Source organism: Anabrus simplex, chromosome 11, assembly GCF_040414725.1.
Source record: "Anabrus simplex isolate iqAnaSimp1 chromosome 11, ASM4041472v1, whole genome shotgun sequence".
Classification (NCBI taxonomy): domain Eukaryota; kingdom Metazoa; phylum Arthropoda; class Insecta; order Orthoptera; family Tettigoniidae; genus Anabrus; species Anabrus simplex.
Genome location: NC_090275.1, coordinates 51328400 through 51349063, shown reverse-complemented (window position 1 = coordinate 51349063; position 20664 = coordinate 51328400). Strand labels below are relative to the sequence as shown.

Here is a 20664-nt window from a genome sequence, read left to right as displayed (position 1 = left end):
TCACACCATTCATAACAGGGACTGGTTGCATAAGGAATGGCATTACTAGCATCACTCATACCTCAGTCACTTTCATACTGTCAAAGCCAAGGATAAGACTGAGACAGATCAATGAAAGTAACACAAGTGCACTAGCCCATACCAGAAGACTTAGTGCACTGTAAACACTAGGTTCCGCCAGCAATGGCCACCATAAATTGAGGTATACTAAATCTGGGCTTCAATATAACTTTTAGGGATATTCTAAAATCAAAATGTATTAACAGGCTTGCTCTGTAGAAGGATGCCATGACTTCTGTCATGCAACAGAAATAGAGAGAAAATAGAAAGTTTCTCGAGACTATCCAAATGCACAGTAACCATTTCAGCAGTATTAAGCTAACCAAGGTATACACCAATTAACTTAATGGACCAAATCTAGTTGAATCTCACTCACCTGGTAGGAGAGTAGAAGAAACCTTAGGAGTAGTTGGTGTTTTTGTATTCTTTTTTGCACCTTCAGGAACTTCCTTAATGTCGCCTTTACTTTCTTCTACTGGCACTTCTAATGTCCTGTCACTACTATGAACTGCTGACTGTACCAGCTCAATGTCCAACTGGCTAGAGCTTACAACAGCAGACTTTGCACTTTCCTTTAATAGACTATCTTCACCATCATGAGTTTCCGTAAGAGGTGATTTTTGTGCAACACTGACATTACCACTAGTACTATCATCAACACTACTAGAAACTAAAGGTTCTTTATTCAGTTTAGATATACTACTAGATTCTTCAGAGGCGGTTTTCAAGTTTTTATCAACTTCTAAAGAGTCCGAACTGTCAGCATCTTTCTTCCGTTCTTTTTCTTTGTCTTCTTCACCAATGCCCTTCTTAGTTTTCTTTCCATCATGAGATTTTCGGCGTTTCTCCTTCCTATGACCATCACTGTCCAAACTACCAGTTGAGGTCTTCCTTTTGCGTTCAGCACCTTCTTGATCAGAAGGTGAAGACTGAAGTTTAACAGCTTTCTTATCTGGAAAAAGTACAGGAATACATTTTAAAACAAATTTAACCTTGTATCTCCAGACAATGATTAAACTAAACATTTTTAAACATAAAAAATGCAGTTGGTGTGGCACGGTCTCCTGTTCCGGGCCTTGCAACAATGCTATTTATTTTTCTGACTGTTAGAGCTCAGAAGCTGAGGAAGTACCATCCTCAGTTGCGACCCTGCATGTGCAGCTCATATTGCCAGTTGCAGGGAAGTGACTATTGTGACAAGACTCCATGACATGGTCCCTGAGACCAGCCACATTGTGCAAGCTGTGATCAGTGTAGTGACTAAGTCATGTATATATTTTTATTGTACCCCATTTTTGGTGATGCTTTCCAACTTTACATTTAATCTCCTTTTGTATATATCGTACTAAGCCGCAGCGAAAAAAATTTGCATTCCGTCATGTATCGTACGAGGTCGTACCTGTGTTTTATGAGCGTATACCCCTGCCATCCCTTGGTGAATTCTACAGTTAACTGCTGGCACTCTTAGCGCGGAGTATATAGAAAAGATTTTTTTTTTTTTTTGCTATTTGTTTTACGTCGCACCGACACAGATAGGTCTTATGGTGACGATGGGGCAGGAAAGGCCTAGGAATGGGAAGGAAGCGGCCGTGGCCTTAATTAAGGTACAGTCCCAGCACTTGCCTGGTGTGAAAATGGGAAACCACGGAAAACCATCTTCAGGGCTGCCGACAGTAGGGTTCAAACCCACTATCTCCCGGATGCGAGCTCACAACTGTGCGCTCCTAACCGCATGGCCAACTTGCCCGGTGAGAAGTCTAGTAAAATGATACTTGGAATTATGATCTTGTTGACAATAAGCCTCTTTCTGTAACATGTAAACCAGTTTTTGAAATTCACTCTATAGTGAGGAAAGGGTTGGGTAATAATCCGAAAGAAATGGACGTAGGGAATGAATTTCTAACCCCACAGTTCTGGGATCACATTACTAAGGAAACCAATGCCCATGCATCTACATTTGTTGCTAATTTATCTGCTTCCCTTGAAACCAGTAATACTTACGAACAAAGACATTGGTTTCCTGTTACTATAAACAAGCCAGAAGCTCACTTTGCTTTGTGTATTCTTATGTAGCCTATGTGATTAATCAAATTTATGTTAAAGTGACAAAAAAAATAAATGGTATTCCTTTCACAAGTAATGGTAGGCCAAAGGGTTAAATCATTCAATGTGTGGAATATCTTTCACTGGCCAAAGAGCACTGCAAAGAACTATCAATCAAACAGCAAATACACTTTCAAGCACCACGTTCATTCTCTTTGTGTGTTGACCCTTGATCATAGTCTGTTATTCTTGATATTGGTGTTGAGTAATAGTTCTGTTTAAAAGTACGGTAGCGATTTATTTTATTGTCTGGTAGCCATGGGTAGAAGCAAAGTGACGATCAAACAGCATGCCGAAAGTCACCAATCAGGACATTTTTTGTAAGCGATACAGATGGCCTATATTGATGTGCCGACCCTGCAATCAAAGACTTGAAGAAGGAAAAAAAAAAAGTTTTGCAGTCCTTCCTTTGCCTTGGCAGCACTTCTGTGCATTTGGGCCTCTATGAACAGTGTCGATGTAGAGTTTTTTTTAGCAAGTACAACATAACTGATAGGCGGTCTCAAATGAAGGAGGACACCTTTTAAACAATTGGCATGTTGTATTTAAATCATCATTTAAATTCCTCTTCCTTGTAGGTGTGTTGTACTGTGATAAATAAATATGTTCAGAATAGTATTTTCCACTTTGAAATTGATGATGATGATGATGAAGATGATGCTTCTTGTTTAAAGGGGCCTAACATCGAGGTCATCGGCCCCTAATGGTACGAAATGAAATAACAAAAAGTTCAAATTCATCCACTGACCAAAATAAAATAAAAAATGTCATGAAAAATAAATGGATGGACATGAACCAAAAAAACCCAACAAAAACAGTGGATCAGACTCAAAAAAAAGATCGTAAATAATAGTATTAATGACCAAGGGACCACTTATAAAGCACAATGATGCTTGATGTCTAAAGGGGTGCAAAATCCACGTCTAAGGCCCCACAGAATGGTACATGTCGCGAGTGAAGTAGAACCATGGTATTTGTGATGTTGGGGTACTAATCAAAAGTAGCGAAGACTCATGGTGTTCCACATAAGATAGTACTACTCACAAGTATTGCACTTCGTACAGGGAACGCAGACCTATGGTTTCTCACACAATGGCGCCACTCATAGCCAACGCAAACCGATAAGGTTCCTCACCTAGGTGTACTAACCACAGGGTCTCGCACTATCCCGTGGTGTTCCTCACATAGTGGGTACTAATCACAGGCAATGCAGACCCACGGTGCCGCTCATACAGCGGTACAACTCACAGGCTACGCCCAGACCCGCGGTGTTGCTCACATGGGTACGACGCACAGGTACTGGAAACCCCCAGGCCAGCATCTTTACTGCTACTAATCACAAACCTATTTCGTACCTAATTTAGTGGTACTACTCGCAAGTACAGGCAACCCATGGTGTTCCCTGCATAATGGTACGAATCAAAAGTAGTTTCATGGTTGTAATTCAATCATCCCTTGGTCGCCCCTTTTAGTCGCCTCTCACGACAGTCAGGGGATACCGTGGGTGTATTATTCGTCTACATCCCCCACCCACAGGGGGTACTTTGAAATTGTGTTTGTAAATTTGAAAATAAGCATATTTCTGTGTGTGTGTTAATACTTCTTGCAGTCTTATGTTGATGTTTGTCTTATTTTCCATAGTGAATTCAAAACTGCATGACGAGCAATGTATGATTAAACAGTATGATTTTACTCCTAACTGTTGTGTGTGCAATTTAGCAAATTATGCCTATTTTTAACCACTTTGCTATAAAACGCTAAATTTGAGAAGTTTAGATGCTACAAAACGCTAAATTTGAAAATCAAAACGCTAAATCTCTGATTTTTAAATGCTATAAACCACGAACTCTACCTATTAACTGTTTACCTAGGCTCTTCTTAAATTATTTCAGAGAAGCTGGAGATTTATCAAACATCTCCCTTGGAAAATTATTCCAATCCCTAATTCCCTATCGTATAACTGAATATTCGCCTCAGTTTGTCCTCTTGAATTCCAGCTTTATCTTCATACTACAAACTTTCCTACCTTTAAAAGCTCTACTCAAGTTTATTTGTCTACCAATGCTAACCACTTCATCTCTCATCGGCAGCTTGGAACATACTGGTTAGTCAAGTAGCTTGTCTCCTTACTCCTGAGCTCAACGTCTGCAACATTTTTGTAACACTACTCTTTTCTTGGAAATTATCCAGAACAAATCATGCTGCTATTCACTGGATCTTTTCTAGTTCTTGAATCCAATAATCCTGATGAGGGTCCAGTACATTGCAACCATACTCTAATTGGGGTATTACCAGAGACTTTTACACCCTCTCGTTTACAAATTTACACAACCCCGTAAATAACTCTCATAACTACATCAAGAGATTCACTGCTGATAGGTGAGCTCACCCTTCATCGAATCGAGTTCTTTTACATCAATTTCTTCTGAGCTGCAAAAAGCCTGCTTCTGCTTCCCAGCTTCATTGAAAGGGCAGGTATCAACACTCATTCACTCACTAGGGGCCATGTTGACAAACTTCAGTCTTGGTGTGAAAAGTGTACGACAGGAAGAAATATGGATAAAGAAGTAAAGGAAAGACATGTTTGATAAACTTCCAATTTCTTTGAAATCATTAAACTAGGTAAACAATTAATAGGGAATCTGCACCTGGGTGACAGCCCCAAATGCAGATCAATGATAATCGATTGTGACATTTTGGCCAGCTAATAAACAGCCCCAACCTAAATCTTACTGAACACCTCTGGGATAGGTTGGATACATGTGACTGAAGTTGTGATTCAGCAAGAAACTTTGCATGATCTGAAGCAGACACTCCACAAGGATAGGGACAATATCAAACAGACACGAGAGTCACAATCAAACCTTTGAGTGAAATTCAGGGCCACACAACAGATGTTATTCTCTGATGTCAGACTGGATTTATAATCTATATGTTATCATCATTCTCTGTAAAGTTTAGTAAACACATTCTCAGCTAGAGGTTACATGAACAATCTAATACAACATTTTTATTTGATAAATTACCTGAAAATTAGCGCAAAATTCATGTAAAAGGTATGTTTTGACCTATCATACATTTATATGGGTAATATAGTATACAGCAGTTATGAAGTAATTTACATTTGAATTTTTATCATATTTAGTCAGCAACTGGATTACTTTCCTTACCTATCAGTGTATTTTCATGAACGTACAGATTTTGATTTCAGCAGGACACCCAGTGGGAGTTCAAGAGAGGGGTGGAAGTGATCGAGAAGCAGTATGTGAAGGTAAACTGCAGAAATATAGAATATATGGAGTGTGTGCTGCAAGAGCCAAAATCCACTGGTATCAAGAGTTTCAAGTTCAAGAAGATGGCCACCCTCAATTATCTTGGATCCATACTGATACAGGACGAAGGCTGCAAAGACAAAATCCTACTTAGAATAAGTTCTAGTTCAGCAAAAAGGCATAGCAAGTAAGGAATACCCAAGGACATGAAGATACGATAAAGCTGAAAGGAGAAATCATCCGTGAGTGTATGATGTATGGACCCGAATGGCAGGCTCTTTAAGGAGAAACAAATACTTTGCGCTGCTGAGCTGAGGATGCCGAGGGGTTCATTGGGCATCACACTTGCAGACATGTGTCGTAATGAACATGAGAAGTTGAGACAGCTTGTAGGCATGGCACGAGTAACAGATACTACATTCTTAGCTACAAATATCAATAGTGACGGACAATGCATATTCATTACCTAACTGTTAATTATGCAGGAAATACAGTAAATGTGTAACTAAGGCACAACTGCACCACCACTTTGAAACTTCACAACAGCATCTTAGTTTGCAAGAGTCATCATGGACGGAACAGATGTTTATTTATTGACTTGTTTTACATGGCGTGGCTCAGGCTATGAAGCCTGCTGTTATGCCAAACCATCTTATATGTGCTACATTGTACAAACTACCGAGTATTAAGATTTCTAATTACATATAATTAATTATAAAATTTAACTTAAATAATAGTTATAAACTAAAGGTAAATTTCTGAGTCTCACTATTAAAAAAAAAATTAAATACTAATTTCTTAAGTCTATGTACCATTTATAACATATTTTTTAAAAATACATTTCTACTATGTATGTCTCTAATTACAGCCGGAAGGGAATTCCAAGAGCGTATGGTTGCAGGTATGAATGAGTTGCCGTAACCGGTCGTGTGGTAAATTGGGAAGCTCAGCAGGGAAGAGGTTTCTGACCTTGTAGGTATACTGTTTGGAGATGACAAGTATTTAAGATCCATTCTCAGATAACTTGGTGTGTCTGTATGGAGAACGTTGTGAACAAGCGAAACAGAGTGAAGGTTTCTTCTCTCCGCCAAATATAACCATGACAGCTGTTCAAAACAAGGTGATACATGACAATACCTGGGCATGTTTAATACAAAACGGATGCATGTATTATAAGCCCGCTGAAGTTTAGCGTTAAGTGTGGTGTTTAGGTTGTTGTATATTACATCATCATAATCGAAGATGGGTAGAATTAAGCTTTGAACAAGTAACTTTCTCGCATTTAGTGGAAGGAAATCCCGTAAACGTTTAAGAGAGTGCAAAGAAAAGAATACTCGTTGGCATATTTTCGTCGTGTGCACCGTCCAGTTTAAGTACTTATCAAAAATGAGGCCAAGGGTTTTTACAGTTTCGTTTATTTGTATTGGTGTTGCGTGGAATAGGAGACCTTGAGAATTGTGATAGGAGCATGAGCGGCAGCCACGCTTACCCCTCGCACCCCTTACCCTGCATCCACGTGACTTCTCATCAGACGACCATAGTAGTGAATGCAAGTGAAGGGTGGGAGGAGCTGAGGAGCACCTAGACAGATGGTGGAAACCAAAACCCATCAAGATATAGCCTTGCTTGGACTGTCTGTTGTCGATGAAAGAGATCTTCTCATGTCAATGATCCCATAACAGTATAAAGTGAGCACAATTATCACAATTATAAGGCTGGAGTTCCCCACCTAATCAATACTTTTATTTATATTAAAGTACTTAAAACATTTTTCAGTAGCGGTTTCAGTCTTTGTAAGAGGCCATCCTCAGCTGCTGAAGAACGTTAATTTTTGTTAAAATAACATACAATGTTAAACACTACTCATTCTAAGTTTAGGACGACTTATTTCTAAGTTTAAATAATACATTGTTGTGATAAAACATGCGTCAATGAGAATTGTGAAAGTCTAAAATTATGTAATAGTTCGTAGTGAAGTGTCACTGGTCTTGATGTTCCTTTAACTCACTCTTTTGATTTCTATATTACAATGTTAGACACTGCTTATTCTAAGACGGGTTATTTCTAGATTCAAATAATTAAATTTTGTGATAAAACTTGCGTCAATATGAAGTCTAACATTTTCTAAAAGTTTGATTATGAAGTATCACTGGTCTTGATGTTTTATTACCACACTTTTATGATTTCTATATTAAAGCAGGTACATATTGTATGTTCAAAGTGGGAATTTTTGATGGAACAAATAAATTGAGTTAAATCTTCATACAGTTTTGAGTACTGCTCGAGGTCAGGTTGTCTTAAGTTTAATGCCCAAAGTTTTGGAGTAATATGGTCAGAGTGTTTCTTCCTTCGTAATTTGTGATCTGTTGGAAATTTGTGATAGCTGTGTTGGAACATCTAAATGGAAGAAAGTAAGAAAAAAGTTTTCTGTTAGCGAATGTCTATGATATGTATTGTGACATACTACTTACTACTTACTTTTCTGTTGTCTCTAGTTGATTGCTTATGTATTTGTCGGGAGTGTGCTGTGTACTACCTCTTGTACGACGGGGGCTGGCTTTTGGGGCAGCGGAGATTAAAGGAGGTGGAGCAGAGGGGTGGGCTTTAGGAGGGGCGTATCCTGTGGAGTCTTAGTTATGTGTTTTTGTTTCTGTTTATTAACTTTCTTTAAATAAATATTCTTTAAGAGGGCAATGGCAGCACTGAAAAGGATGGTTTTTTCTTCTTTCTGTTATTTTGTTGAGATAAAAATTTGGGTTGGCAAATTGGTCCATGTTGATATAGAATTCCTCGAAGATATTGAGCAAAGGGCCCTCAGAATTTATGTTTAGAACTTCCATATCGCTTTCAATATTGGAAAATTCATGTTTGTATTCTTCTGTGTGTTGTCCTGTGGAAGAAAATCGGTTGTATTTTACAACGCTTACATGTTCATTGTACCGGATGAAGAAACTCCTGCCAGTACATCCCATATAACTTGCCTCACATTTAGTACATTTCATTCGGTATACTCCCGAGTGGTTGTATTTGTTGTTTTCATTGACGGATTTGGTACTGTGCAGAAAGGAGGCATTATTGCAAGAAGTTTTAAACGCTATTCTTAAATTACGTCTTTTGAAGATGTTGGTTATGAGATGGACTGTCATTGTTAAAAATAAAGTCTTTCTTTTATTTGTTTTCTTTGGTTAATTTTGATTCTGGTTGATGTTTTAATTTATTGATTCTTTGTTGCATCCATTTTGTTTAGCTATTTCAAGGATTATATTGTCCGGCTCCATGGCTAAATGGTTAGCGTGTTGGCCTTTGGTCCAAAGGGTCCTGGATTCAATTCCCGATCGGGTCGAGGATTTTACACTTAATTGTTTAATTCTATTCGTTCGGGGGATGGGTGTGTGTGCTGTCTTAAGCATTAAAAGTTCATCATATGTAGGGCCCCATCCTCATAGACGTGCAGGTCACCTATACGGCGTCATATATAAAGACCTGCACCAGGCCCCTCCGGAGCCCATACACCATTAATCAATGGATAATATTAAGTTTTTTTTAGGTCTTCAAAATGAAGTTGGATATGAAGTCAAAAAAGGATTACCACAATACATTAACAAACTCAACAACAACAGAAATGTCGCTGACGGCATGCAACTTCAGAAACTCAGCACAAAATCAAGAACACCACCTTATTAGTAACAAACGCTGACAAAGGTAATACCACCGTCATCACTGACAAAAATGAATCCATAACAAAAACTAAACAAAGTTTCAGGTGACACTTTTCAAATATATAAAAAAGACCCAACCACTAAAATTCATAAAAATCTTAAAACATTAGGCCTACTTAAAAACACTCATTTCCTCCTAAACGAACAAGAAATCTCAAAATTAACCATAATGAATTCCAGATTATTGATAGCCAAATCATATCCTAAAATTCACATGGAAAGCGTTCCCATGAAGCCTATCATAAATTTCTAACATATAAACTATCCCATTTCATTCAAACGTTCCTAAAGAAGCACTACATATTTTTGGTCAAAAAACAATCCAAAACTCAATAAAATTTTGAAAAATCACGAAAGAATTGAAAATTGAGCAATATTACAGTCTAGTATCATACGATATTATCAATATGTACACTACCATACCTATAAAAAAACAATAAAATTAAAAGAACCACAGTGGCCTGAGTATTTTACAAATAGAAGAATTTGTAAATCTGCTGGAAATCGCTCTTAATAATCATTATTTCAGATTTCACGATACCATTCACAAACAAAAGGACCTACCTATGGGGTTACTGGCCTCGGGGATATTAGATGAAATTTATATAGATTATCTCGAACATTCAAAGATCAGCAAAATCAAAAATATTTTCTTTTGGTACAGGTTTGTGGACGACATTTTTGTTGTATTAGGTGGAAGATTACAGATGGGAATATCATATTAGAACAGATAAATAAATTGGACCGCTCACATAAAATTTACAATAGGGACTGAAACAGATTGCACATTAAATTATCTAGACATATCTGTCACCAGATATGAGGATCATCTAACATATAAAATATACAGAAAACCCACACAAACATCAAACACAATAAAACAAAATTCCACCCATCCGAATGTTCATCAAAAGGCAGCCTACCATAGTACGATATACAGAGCCTTTAACATACCCCTATCTCACAAAGACTAAAAAGAACTTAAGGCCAATTCCTGGCGTCGTGTGTTTAATTTTGTACATTTCTTTTTAACATACATATATTGCAACCATACCACCCTCGTCATTGCCCCATAGAACCACATGACAGCATCACTGTCCCCACAACTTCGGGCTACCGCCATATAGCACCATACGGGAAGACGTTCAATGGTATGGGACCTTTTTAGTTTGGAGTCAAATGCCACCTCATCTAGAAAACGAAGAAAAATAAACTTCAAAGTGATGGATAAGCAAAAGCTCTTTCGACCGTGCAAGGATCACCTGCACTCCTCCATTCCAAAGAATCAAACCAACGGCCTCACAGGGCCATGGTGCATTTGCGACAAAAGAGCAAAATAAAACACTTAACTAATTGAAAGGCATAAATGAATGGAGGGAAATTTAGGATGCAATGTTTTTCTGGCAAAATGACAAGCAAAGAAAAGTTTACATAGAAAACTACAGTATTTATTATTCCTTGATAAAATCACGATTAACTGAAATTAACCCTGAATAATTCTACTATAATGAAAATAAAATATACAATGTCCGATGGACTAAATACAAATTTGGAGATGTCACGCCTTTCATTGGGAAAATTTTAATGATTCATATTTGTTAATATTTATAGATTAAATGCCGAAGTTGTTTGTTCCATTCCCTTTTTGACATGACAATAAGTATTACATTAAATAATCGGTACAAAAATCCTTTTTAAGAACAGAAATATCCTCGTAAATGCGACGGTTCTCATTACAAGCCTTCTTCACTATTAGAAGAAACAATTATCTATGCGAAAAATTGGAGACAACTTTGGAATGGTCGCCTAACTAATTAATTATACTACTAAATAATTAAACAAAGAATAAGCGAACACTAGTGGACAAAATGTCCGGCTCCATGGCTAAATGGTTAGCGTGCTGGCCTTTGACCACAGGTGTCCCGGGTTCGATTCCCGGTAGGGTCGGGAATTTTAACCTTACTTGGTTAATTTCGCCGGCACGGGGGGTGGTTGTATGTGTCGTCTTCATCATCATTTCATCCTCATCATGACGCGCAGGTCGCCTACGGATATCAAATAAAAAAAAGACCTGCATCTGGCGAGCCGAACTTGTCCTCGGACACTCCCGGCACTAAAAGCCATACGCCATTTCATTTTTCAGTGGACGAAATCATAATCATCAAAATAAAATTTGACTGATGTCGGGTCCAGAAATCGAACCCACATCACAATGAATCCAATGACAAATAACGAGACAGAACCCGTTTTGGAATCCAAACAAAAAAATTAAACACAACTCAAGGAGCATATTCAACGAAAATTATGTACACATTTTTTAAAACAAACTATAAACAATATACACATGGAACTGGCTGTATAACGTAAAAGAAATATTGTGTGACAAAGAAAATCCATGGTCTGCCTTGGAGTTCGAACCGATGATCACCAGGATGCCATCGACAAACGGGTCTCTAAAAACTCCCTATCTCAATTATTCATAAGGTCAACAAATAAATAATAATAATAATAATAATAATACTGGCGTTCCAGTTAATTTAATTTCCTTATAGAAATAAACATGAACGAGTTAAAAAGAATCCTTTAAATGTAATCGGGTTAATGTGAAACTCCCAGCATTCAGTCTTAGTGGACAGGCTTGAACAATAATATTGGCAGTGACCCTACTCACAAGGGAAGTGCTAATGTACCCTTTCTAAAATCATAAATCATACAACGTCTAACCACACCTAATAATGGTTGGCCGCAGAATACTTAAATACTTTCAATACTATCACTTGGACAAGGTTTTGACTCTTAAGTACTCTTGTTATGTACGGAACACTCATCGATCGGCGGTTTATTTAAAATTTATTATCAAAATGATGCCTTTGCGGGGATCCCCCGTGCGGAGTCTGCGTACTTAGTTGGCGTGGGTACACTACTAGTGGTTATATAATCAAATGGTAGCGTATTTTTCCACATGTTAACATTTTATAAACATATTGAATTTTGGCAGAGGTCTTTTAATGAAACATATGACATGCCGAGGTTTCCCTTACTAATTGTTATGTATATCTCGGAATCTTACCAAACAAATCAAGCTTGCACGTTGGCATTGTCGTGTTTTGGCCATTTTTAGCGGGCGGAGTTATTAGTAATGATTTTCTTTCCTTGTCATTTCTCATAGCTCACTCTCTATCTGGGGATTCCTCCAGATATGACGGACTCGTGTTTACCAAGTTAGAGGCGTTGTGCAAACAGATGCAACCTAATGCAACATTCTGTAATATGTACAAGGGAGCTTAACAAAAGTTTTCACCGCCAAAATAATTATTAAATAAGTATGTACATGACCGATATGGTCACATCATATATACAGGGTGGCACACGAAATGTCATACACTGGAATTTGTTTATAGAAAATGTAATATACAACATATTGAATACAAAATGGCGTTACAACATTCACTGACATGTGCATGGTTAGTCCGTGTGCAGAACATGTTCAATATGTCCACCTTTTCGGTGTTACAACAGCTTTGAGACGAACCTGCATGTTCGCAATCACTCTACGACACGAGTCCTCACTCAACCCTCGGAAGAAAGTCACAATGGCCGCTTGCAATTGCTGTACATTTTCTGGTTTATGGCGGTAGATTGTCTCCTTCAAATATCCCCACAGGAAGAAGTTGCAGGGATTGAGATCGGGGCTATGCAGTGGCCAGATTGTGCCGCTCTGAAAACGCTCGGGATATCGATGAGACATCACAGGGGGCCCGAAATGTTCAATAAGGAAGCCCAGAACATTTGTCATTTTGTATGGAAACACGTCAAGGTTAGACTGCAGTATTCTCTGAATTGCCCGACGAGAGATGCCCAGCTGAACACATGCAGTTCTGGTGGATTTGGAGGGGCTCCGAGCGACAGCCGCTCTCACAGCAGCAACATTCTTCTTCGGCGGGGCCGTTTTCTCTCCAGTATGTTGCGTTCTGTTTCAAATTGCTTGGCCAACCTGTATACCGTCTGCTGGCAAGGAGCCCACCGAGTACGGAAATAAACACGAAACCTTTCCTGGCTCCGAGCTACGCTCTTGTTTCAACAACACTATCTTCACCTTCTGTTCACGAGTGTATCTCCCTTTGTCCGCCATGCTGTATAACTGGCAGCCGGTATGCATGCGCGAGATGTGGTGCTGCCTGTCGGATCACGCATGAAATAAGGTTTCTGTTCACGAAAGGACATGGTTGTGAGCCCAGGTTTACACATTTTATAAAACATTTCTGATGTATGACATTTTGTGTGCCACCCTGTATGAAACTTACCATCTAAACAAATTGAGATTTATGCATAATAACATTTAGATGATACTTAACAACCTCCACAAATTTCATTGTTGTAAACTTGATGTATGCAATTTTATAAAATTTTAAACGTAGCGATTGGTGTTTACATGGAACGGACTTTTGACTAACATTGTAATACAGAAATCAAAAGAGTGAGTTAAAGGAACATCAAGACCAGTGACAGTTGACAACGAACTACTAGATAACTTTAGACTTTCACAATTCTCACTGACGCATGTTTTATCACAACAATGTATTATTTAAACTTAGAAATAAGTCGCCCTAAACTTAGAATAAGTAGTGTTTAACACTGTGTTATTTTAACAAAAATTAAGGTTCTTCAGCGGATGAAGATGGACTATTACAAAGGCCACAACCGGTATTGAAAAATGTTTTATGTACTTTAATATAAATAAAAGTATTGATTAGGTGGGGAACTCCAGCCTTATAATTGTGATCATTGGAAACATCAATACGGAACATGAAGCTAATAAACTATATGGTATAAAGTGAGGGAAAAAAAAAAAAAACCAAACTATTGAATAGCATACTGAAAAGCAAACAGTTGATGAATACTTACCTAAGCTGGCAACTTCTTCCAGCTTCTGTAACACTTGATGAAGCCAGACAGTGAAATGTTCTGTATTGGCACCAAGGAACAACTGCAGGTCGTCCTCCATTTGCACCTTAGTGCGCTTGTTCACCACCATTACCATGATGTAATCAGGGAGTTCTTCATCTAAGACAAACAAAACGATTAAAAAAATTCACAAAATTAGATCCACAAAATATATGCATATGAAGGATATAATGATACTTCATTTGAAAAAAGATGTTTAAAGGATAATGCATTCATCGGTAATAAAACTTAGTTATGAGAGAAACATGCTTGGATGTGATGTCCAAGTACAGATTTTTCACACTTTCAACATCTTGAATCAAAAACTCTAGATGTGCCTAAAATCTTAAATGCACAAAGACTATTTCATTTCGTAAAGTTCCCATTTTAATAAATCTTCAATATAGCTCAACGTTTTCATATTTTTAAACAATCTATTTATGTTTATGAACATTAGCAAAATTTTACTTTGTACCAGGAATGGGAGAAAGAAAGGAAGAGGGACAATTAAGCTCAGGAATTATGCCACCACTATTCAGTTCCTTCTTAAAATATTTTTTAAAAATTCAGTTCTTAAAGTGGGGTGCAAGTTGAATCTGTACTGAGAATTTTTATATATTATGAAAAAAGAGCAAAATCATATTTCTTGTAAACTAAATATTTATTAATTACTTACCAACATATGCTCCAAGTTCCATCAACTTCGCCTTAATGGCAGACTAGAAACAAATTAAAAAGTGTTTAATAAGAGATCCATATGTATTCAACTCTTATTAATTAGGCTAAATCATGAAAGGTGGTTAAATATAAATTACACATTTTTACAATTTGCTTTACGCCACTCCAACACAGATAGGTCTTATGGCGACTATGGGATAGGAAAGGGCTAGGAGTGGGAAGGAAGCAGCCATGGCATTAATAAAGGTACAGCCCCAGCATTTGCCTGATGTGAAAATGAGAAACCATGGAAAACCATCTTCAGGGCTCCCGACAGTGGGGATCAAACTTATAAATTACAAATGAACATACATGTATTTTGTTCTATCTAGGGAACTTACAAGTTGTATTTATCAACACAAAACAAATGAGAGTTTCCCTTTTTCACCTGTTGATTTACTACACTGCCAGAAAAAAAAGAACACCTGGAAAGACAATGTTAATTTTGATCCGATGACAGTATAATGCATGGTGGCACAGCTACCAGAGCACCATCTTCCTTTTAAAGGGGAATACTTGCAACCAAAGGCTCAGTGTGATGCTAATGTGCACAGCAAGTAGACACCATGCCACAGAGACACACTTGTGCTTTCTACAGCCAACTAAGCGAGCTTAAAAAGGGGTCAAATTGTGGCCTTCCAAGTGGCACGGTGGTCCTTTTGAAGAATTGCCACGTAAGTTGGACATGTCATGTCAAATGTGCAACAATGCTGGCAAAAGTGGACACGTGAACATTTTCTCACTTGTAGACGAGGGTCTCGACGTCCACGCAGCACTGACGCCCACCAAGATCATATTGTAAGGGCAGCAGTGGCAGATCGTACAGCTACCACAGCATAGATAAAAAGCGAATGTGAGCCCAGAAGCATCAACGCAAACTGTTGCAAACCGGCTACTAGCAGTGGGACCACAGGCACGTATACCTCTAGCTGTCTTCCACTCATGCCACAGCATCGACATGCACGGCTCGACTGGTGTCGTCAAAGGATCTCCTGGAAGATGCCATGGTCTTCAATGCTGTAAGAAGATTTTGCCTGCACACAAGTGACGGTCATTTGTGTGTACGGCGCAGACCTCATGAGCGCTGTCTCAGTGTATTCGTCCAAGACACGATAGCCCCACCCCAAGCCTTATGCTTTGGGGTGTGTTAAGCTACAACTCTCGTTCACTTTTGATATTTGTGGAGGGAATGCTGACCAGTGCTCGGTATGTGCAGAATATTGTTAAACCCATTCTTTTTTTAGTTCTTACAACAGGAAGGCGACGTGCTGTTCCAACAGGGTAATGCTTGCCCACACACTGCCCGTGAAACTCAACGTGCTCTGCATGATGTGCAGTGACTTACCCGGCCAGCACAATCTCCGGACTTGTCTTCAATCAAGCACGTGTGGGACAAGATAGGACGACAAGCGACTCGTGCCACTCGTGAACCCACAACTCTTACAGAACTACGTGAACAGGACGAGCAGGTGTGGACAGTATTCATGAGGTTTGCGGGGAATCTGCATTGCCTAACGAAACACTGGTGCAATGGGTTAAAGCCTTAAATGAGGGACACCAAAATGTGGCAGAAATCTGTTGGCCAGGTCATCCTGGTGTCAGTGAAGAAGAAATACACGCTCTTGCCGTGTTACTGGACACTGATCACTGCCATTCGATTCGTTAGCTGGCCCAAGACACTGGATTCGCGCATACAACTGTGATTCACATTCTGAAGGAACGCCTGGGCATGAGAAAAATTTCCACAATGGGTTCCAAGTGATTTGACAAAAATGCAGAAATGGTTATGATATAATGCTGTTTGTAAACATTTGAAGCACTGCGAGCATGAAGGAGAGGCTTTCTTACGCCATATAATTATGCTGGATGAGCTACGAGCCAAATCATATGAGTCACAACTGAAACACCAATCGAATGAATAAGTAATAAATTTCATATTAATCCATACTGAAGAGCAATTCAATACTGTTTAAACAATATTGAATAGTGAAAACCTTTAGCTTTTGTTTTACACATCGAAGCGAATGGCGTCATTACGGGTCACCACCAAGATCAAAGTTCATCAGAACACCAGCAATGTAAAAGTTATGGTCATTCTTGTGTACAAATGTGATGGTGTTTTCCTAACGCATAACGTTCCTACATAGCACACCGACAATGGGCAAGTATTACTGTTCAATTTTGGAACACAAGCGGCGACCCGTTTTAAGAAAGATGCGGCGACTACACGACAATGCTATTTGCTTTTTTTTTTTTTTTTTTTTTTTTTTTTTGCTAGGGGCTTTACGTCGCACCGACACAGATAGGTCTTATGGCGACGATGGGATAGGAAAGGCCTAGGAGTTGGAAGGAAGCGGCCGTGGCCTTAATTAAGGTACAGCCCCAGCATTTGCCTGGTGTGAAAATGGGAAACCACGGAAAACCATCTTCAGGGCTGCCGATAGTGGGATTCGAACCTACTATCTCCCGGATGCAAGCTCATAGCCGCGCGCCTCTACGCGCACGGCCAACTCGCCCGGTGCTATTTGCTTAACGTCGCACCGACACAGATAGGTCTTATAGCGACGATGGAAAAGAAAAGGCCTAGGAATGGGAAGGAAGCGGCCGTGGCCTTAATTAAGGTGCAGCCCCGGCATTTGCCTGGTGTGAAAATGGAAAACCACGGAAAACCATCTTCAGGACTGCCGACAGTGGGGCTCGAACCCACTATCTCCCGATTACTGGATACCGGCCGCACTTAAGCGACTGCAGCTATCGAGCTCGTTACACGACAACGCTCGGACACATACAGCGCAAGCTGTGGCTGATCTGTTCGTTGATGGTTATGAATTTCATGTTTTTGGTCCGTATTGAACAATATATAAGTAATAATAATAATAACTTAAATGTTTCCACCTTTTCAATACAATATATTCACAAATTTACAAAATTATACGGTACTAGTTTCGACCCATCTAGGGGTCATCATCAGCCGTATTGAAGCAAAGATCATTTGTGGCGAAATCCTAAGACAATATTATTTCAATACGGCTGATGATGACCCCTAGATGGGTCGAAACTAGTACCGTATAATTTTGTAAATTTGTGAATATATTGTATTGAAAAGGTGGAAACATTTAAGTTATTATTATTATTACTGATCTGTTCGGTCGATGGAGCTGGGAATTGCTGTACCATCTGCCATACTTCCCAAACTTAAGCCCTTGCAACTTTGACTTGATTTCTAAGATGAAGGAGCCACTTCGTGGCATTTGCTTCAGAACTGTTCCAGAGATTCGTCAGGCAGCAGACCGCTCCATTTGAACTATCAATACAACAGGTGCTGCTAAAGGAATCCTATGAATTCCACATCACTGGCAACGGGTTGTACACAATGCTAGTGACCACTTTGAAAGACAGTAAAACTTGGTAACATATCTCTCCTTTGTATCAGTAGTAATTAGATAGTTGCCACTATCAAAGTTCCAATCTTCGTATAGACTATATAACGTAAGTTATATGTATGTATGTATGTATGTATGTATGGATGTATGATAAAATCTGAGGATGTTCTTGTAGAATGCATGTCATTCTGTCATTAATGTGGGTTTCTTTTTCAGGTAGGCCTATATTATAGTGTTGTAAAACTTAAAAAGTTTAATCAGTAAGTCAGCAATGAAATCATAAATCTTAATTAATGAGAGAGATTAAAAGGCTGATTAGTAAGTGGTACATGGCAGCAGCACCGAATGCCCACCTGGTAGACATGATCGTTAAGGCATCAAATCTTTAAAGTCTGACAAGTGGTTGGCCGATTCGAGCCCTGTTAGTAGCCTACAGAAAATTTTCACCATCGGAATGTTTGCCAGCAGGGTAGGAGATGTGGTGGTAGGCCCATAGGGTCTATAATAGAAAGTCTGGGTTTAATTCCAAACCTCTCTGCAGTGCCAACATGGAGTAAGGGCATAAGACATGACTGATTGAAATTTGACTGTTGGATAGGGATGTTAAGTCTTGAGCAGACCCTTTGGTGTTATTCAGAACGAGAATGCTATTCTCTGACACTGGGTTTCACCCTCTCCCTATGGGGGAAGCACAACAGATCTAAATAGTTGCAGTGCTCGCCCCCTTGTAACCTAACCTAACATGCACTGAATTTCTTAACTTTTAGGGAGTAATAAATGTTCTAAAATATTACAACTTGACTTAGGTCATTGTGGTATAGATCATGACATGCTACTGTTACAGTTAAAAGAGCTTGACATATACATAATCAGTCTCATCTTAGTAATTCTGTATGTGTAAGGGGCAGAAAAGAACTGGAAGTTCTACAGAGGTTGAGCAAGAAAAATTTAAGAGCAATCTAGCACTAAATTCATGTAATGCCTTACTTCGTTTAGATTCTATATTTGCCACATGTCCCATTAGTCATTCTCCAGAATCTCGTACGATTTGGCCATGTCTCCAGAATCTCATGATTGACTTATTTCTGTACTGAAGATAGCTCAATATAAAACACGCTCATAACCTACAATTTAACCCAACTGCATAACTAACGTGCAAATAAGCTGTCATACTACACACAGTAGTAGATCAATAACAAACACTAATTTACCTCAGTTGTACTTCCAGTAGCAACAAGGTTAAGTACAGGATTATTTTCTCCAGGAAAGCAGAACAACGAATTCAATTAATTTAAATGAATTAATTCTGCGTGTTAGTATTTATGATAACAAACAAGAACACGAAATTGCATCAAAAATATTACATTTAAGATAATATGGGATCCATTGATCTACTTACACGAATTTTGCCATTGACTTCGGCTTTAATGTTTTCCATGATTACCTACTTGTATGAACTACAACCACTTAACTTTGTAATTCAATGACTTCGTCCTTTCACAACACATCTACTTCTTCTATATAACACTACGATATTAAACTATTCACTTTCAGTAGTATTTTTAGTCCACTTATTTTACACACACACCGATCGTTTACAATATGAACACCAACTTAAGATGTAAAACGAGACATGGTCCATTGACATGATAAGAGATATTTTTACTGTAGGCTGAGCTGATACAGTCCATTTTGCGCCCACTCTTCTTTTACGTTAAATAACTTAAATCTACATACAAATAAACAAATATTGCATTACATTAATCACAATACAGAGTTGGTTATAAACTTATTAACATTTACTTGACAGCTTTCGCTACCCATTGGTACGCCCTGATATTCTCCTTGACATTTGAAGTGCGGATATCGCAGAAGTTAAAATAAATAACAGAAATACAGCGGGCTCTCTAAAGGTCATGTGTTGATGAACCCGAGGACAATTGGAGAGTTTTACTGATGACCTCTGACGATATATTTTTTAGTGGAAATACAATTATGTCTATATTGAAGATCCACTTTATTTCCGCGCTTGCCGTTCAATACCGATCATAGCTGCCAACTGTTAGGAACATATTGCCACTGGAAAGGCCGTCAAAGGAGTCGTTAGTATAATATGACAAATACTTCCGCGAGTGGGCTATGGAAGTATGATAAAGATATGAATAATAAAGCATTTCTTAATATAATGGAGAGCAGGATGACACTTTAATTGTGAAGACAGTCAATACCAAAACAAGCCCAACGAAGTAAAAGAAAATGCATGGAGCGCATGGGTGTTTCTGGCATATACATTTTGGAGGTGGGAGTGGAGTGACCGGGACGACAACGACGACGACGATATTTTTTACTGTTTGTTTTATGTCGCACCGACATAGAAGTCTTATGGCGACGACAAGCTAGGACTTGAAGGAAGCGGCCGTGGCCACCTGTACATCAAATACGCGACCCTACCCGCACAGCCAACTC

At 38.7% G+C, this 20664-nt stretch overlaps 1 protein-coding gene across 2 annotated transcripts in view; it reads right to left on the bottom strand.

Moving 5' to 3' along the window:
* Nucleotides 1-20029, bottom strand: part of Nab2 (Nuclear polyadenosine RNA-binding 2) — a 129463-nt gene extending 109434 nt beyond the window's left edge. For both annotated transcript variants that reach the window (XM_067155409.2, XM_067155410.2), the window contains exons 1-4: nucleotides 19598-20029; nucleotides 14775-14817; nucleotides 14060-14218; nucleotides 437-1012 (exon numbers count right to left, since the gene is read on the bottom strand). In XM_067155409.2, the coding sequence (XP_067011510.2) occupies nucleotides 437-1012; nucleotides 14060-14218; nucleotides 14775-14817; nucleotides 19598-19636 (817 nt within the window). In that variant the 5' untranslated portion in view covers nucleotides 19637-20029. The remainder of the gene's footprint in view (nucleotides 1-436; nucleotides 1013-14059; nucleotides 14219-14774; nucleotides 14818-19597) is intronic.
* Nucleotides 20030-20664: the final 635 nt, after the last annotated feature.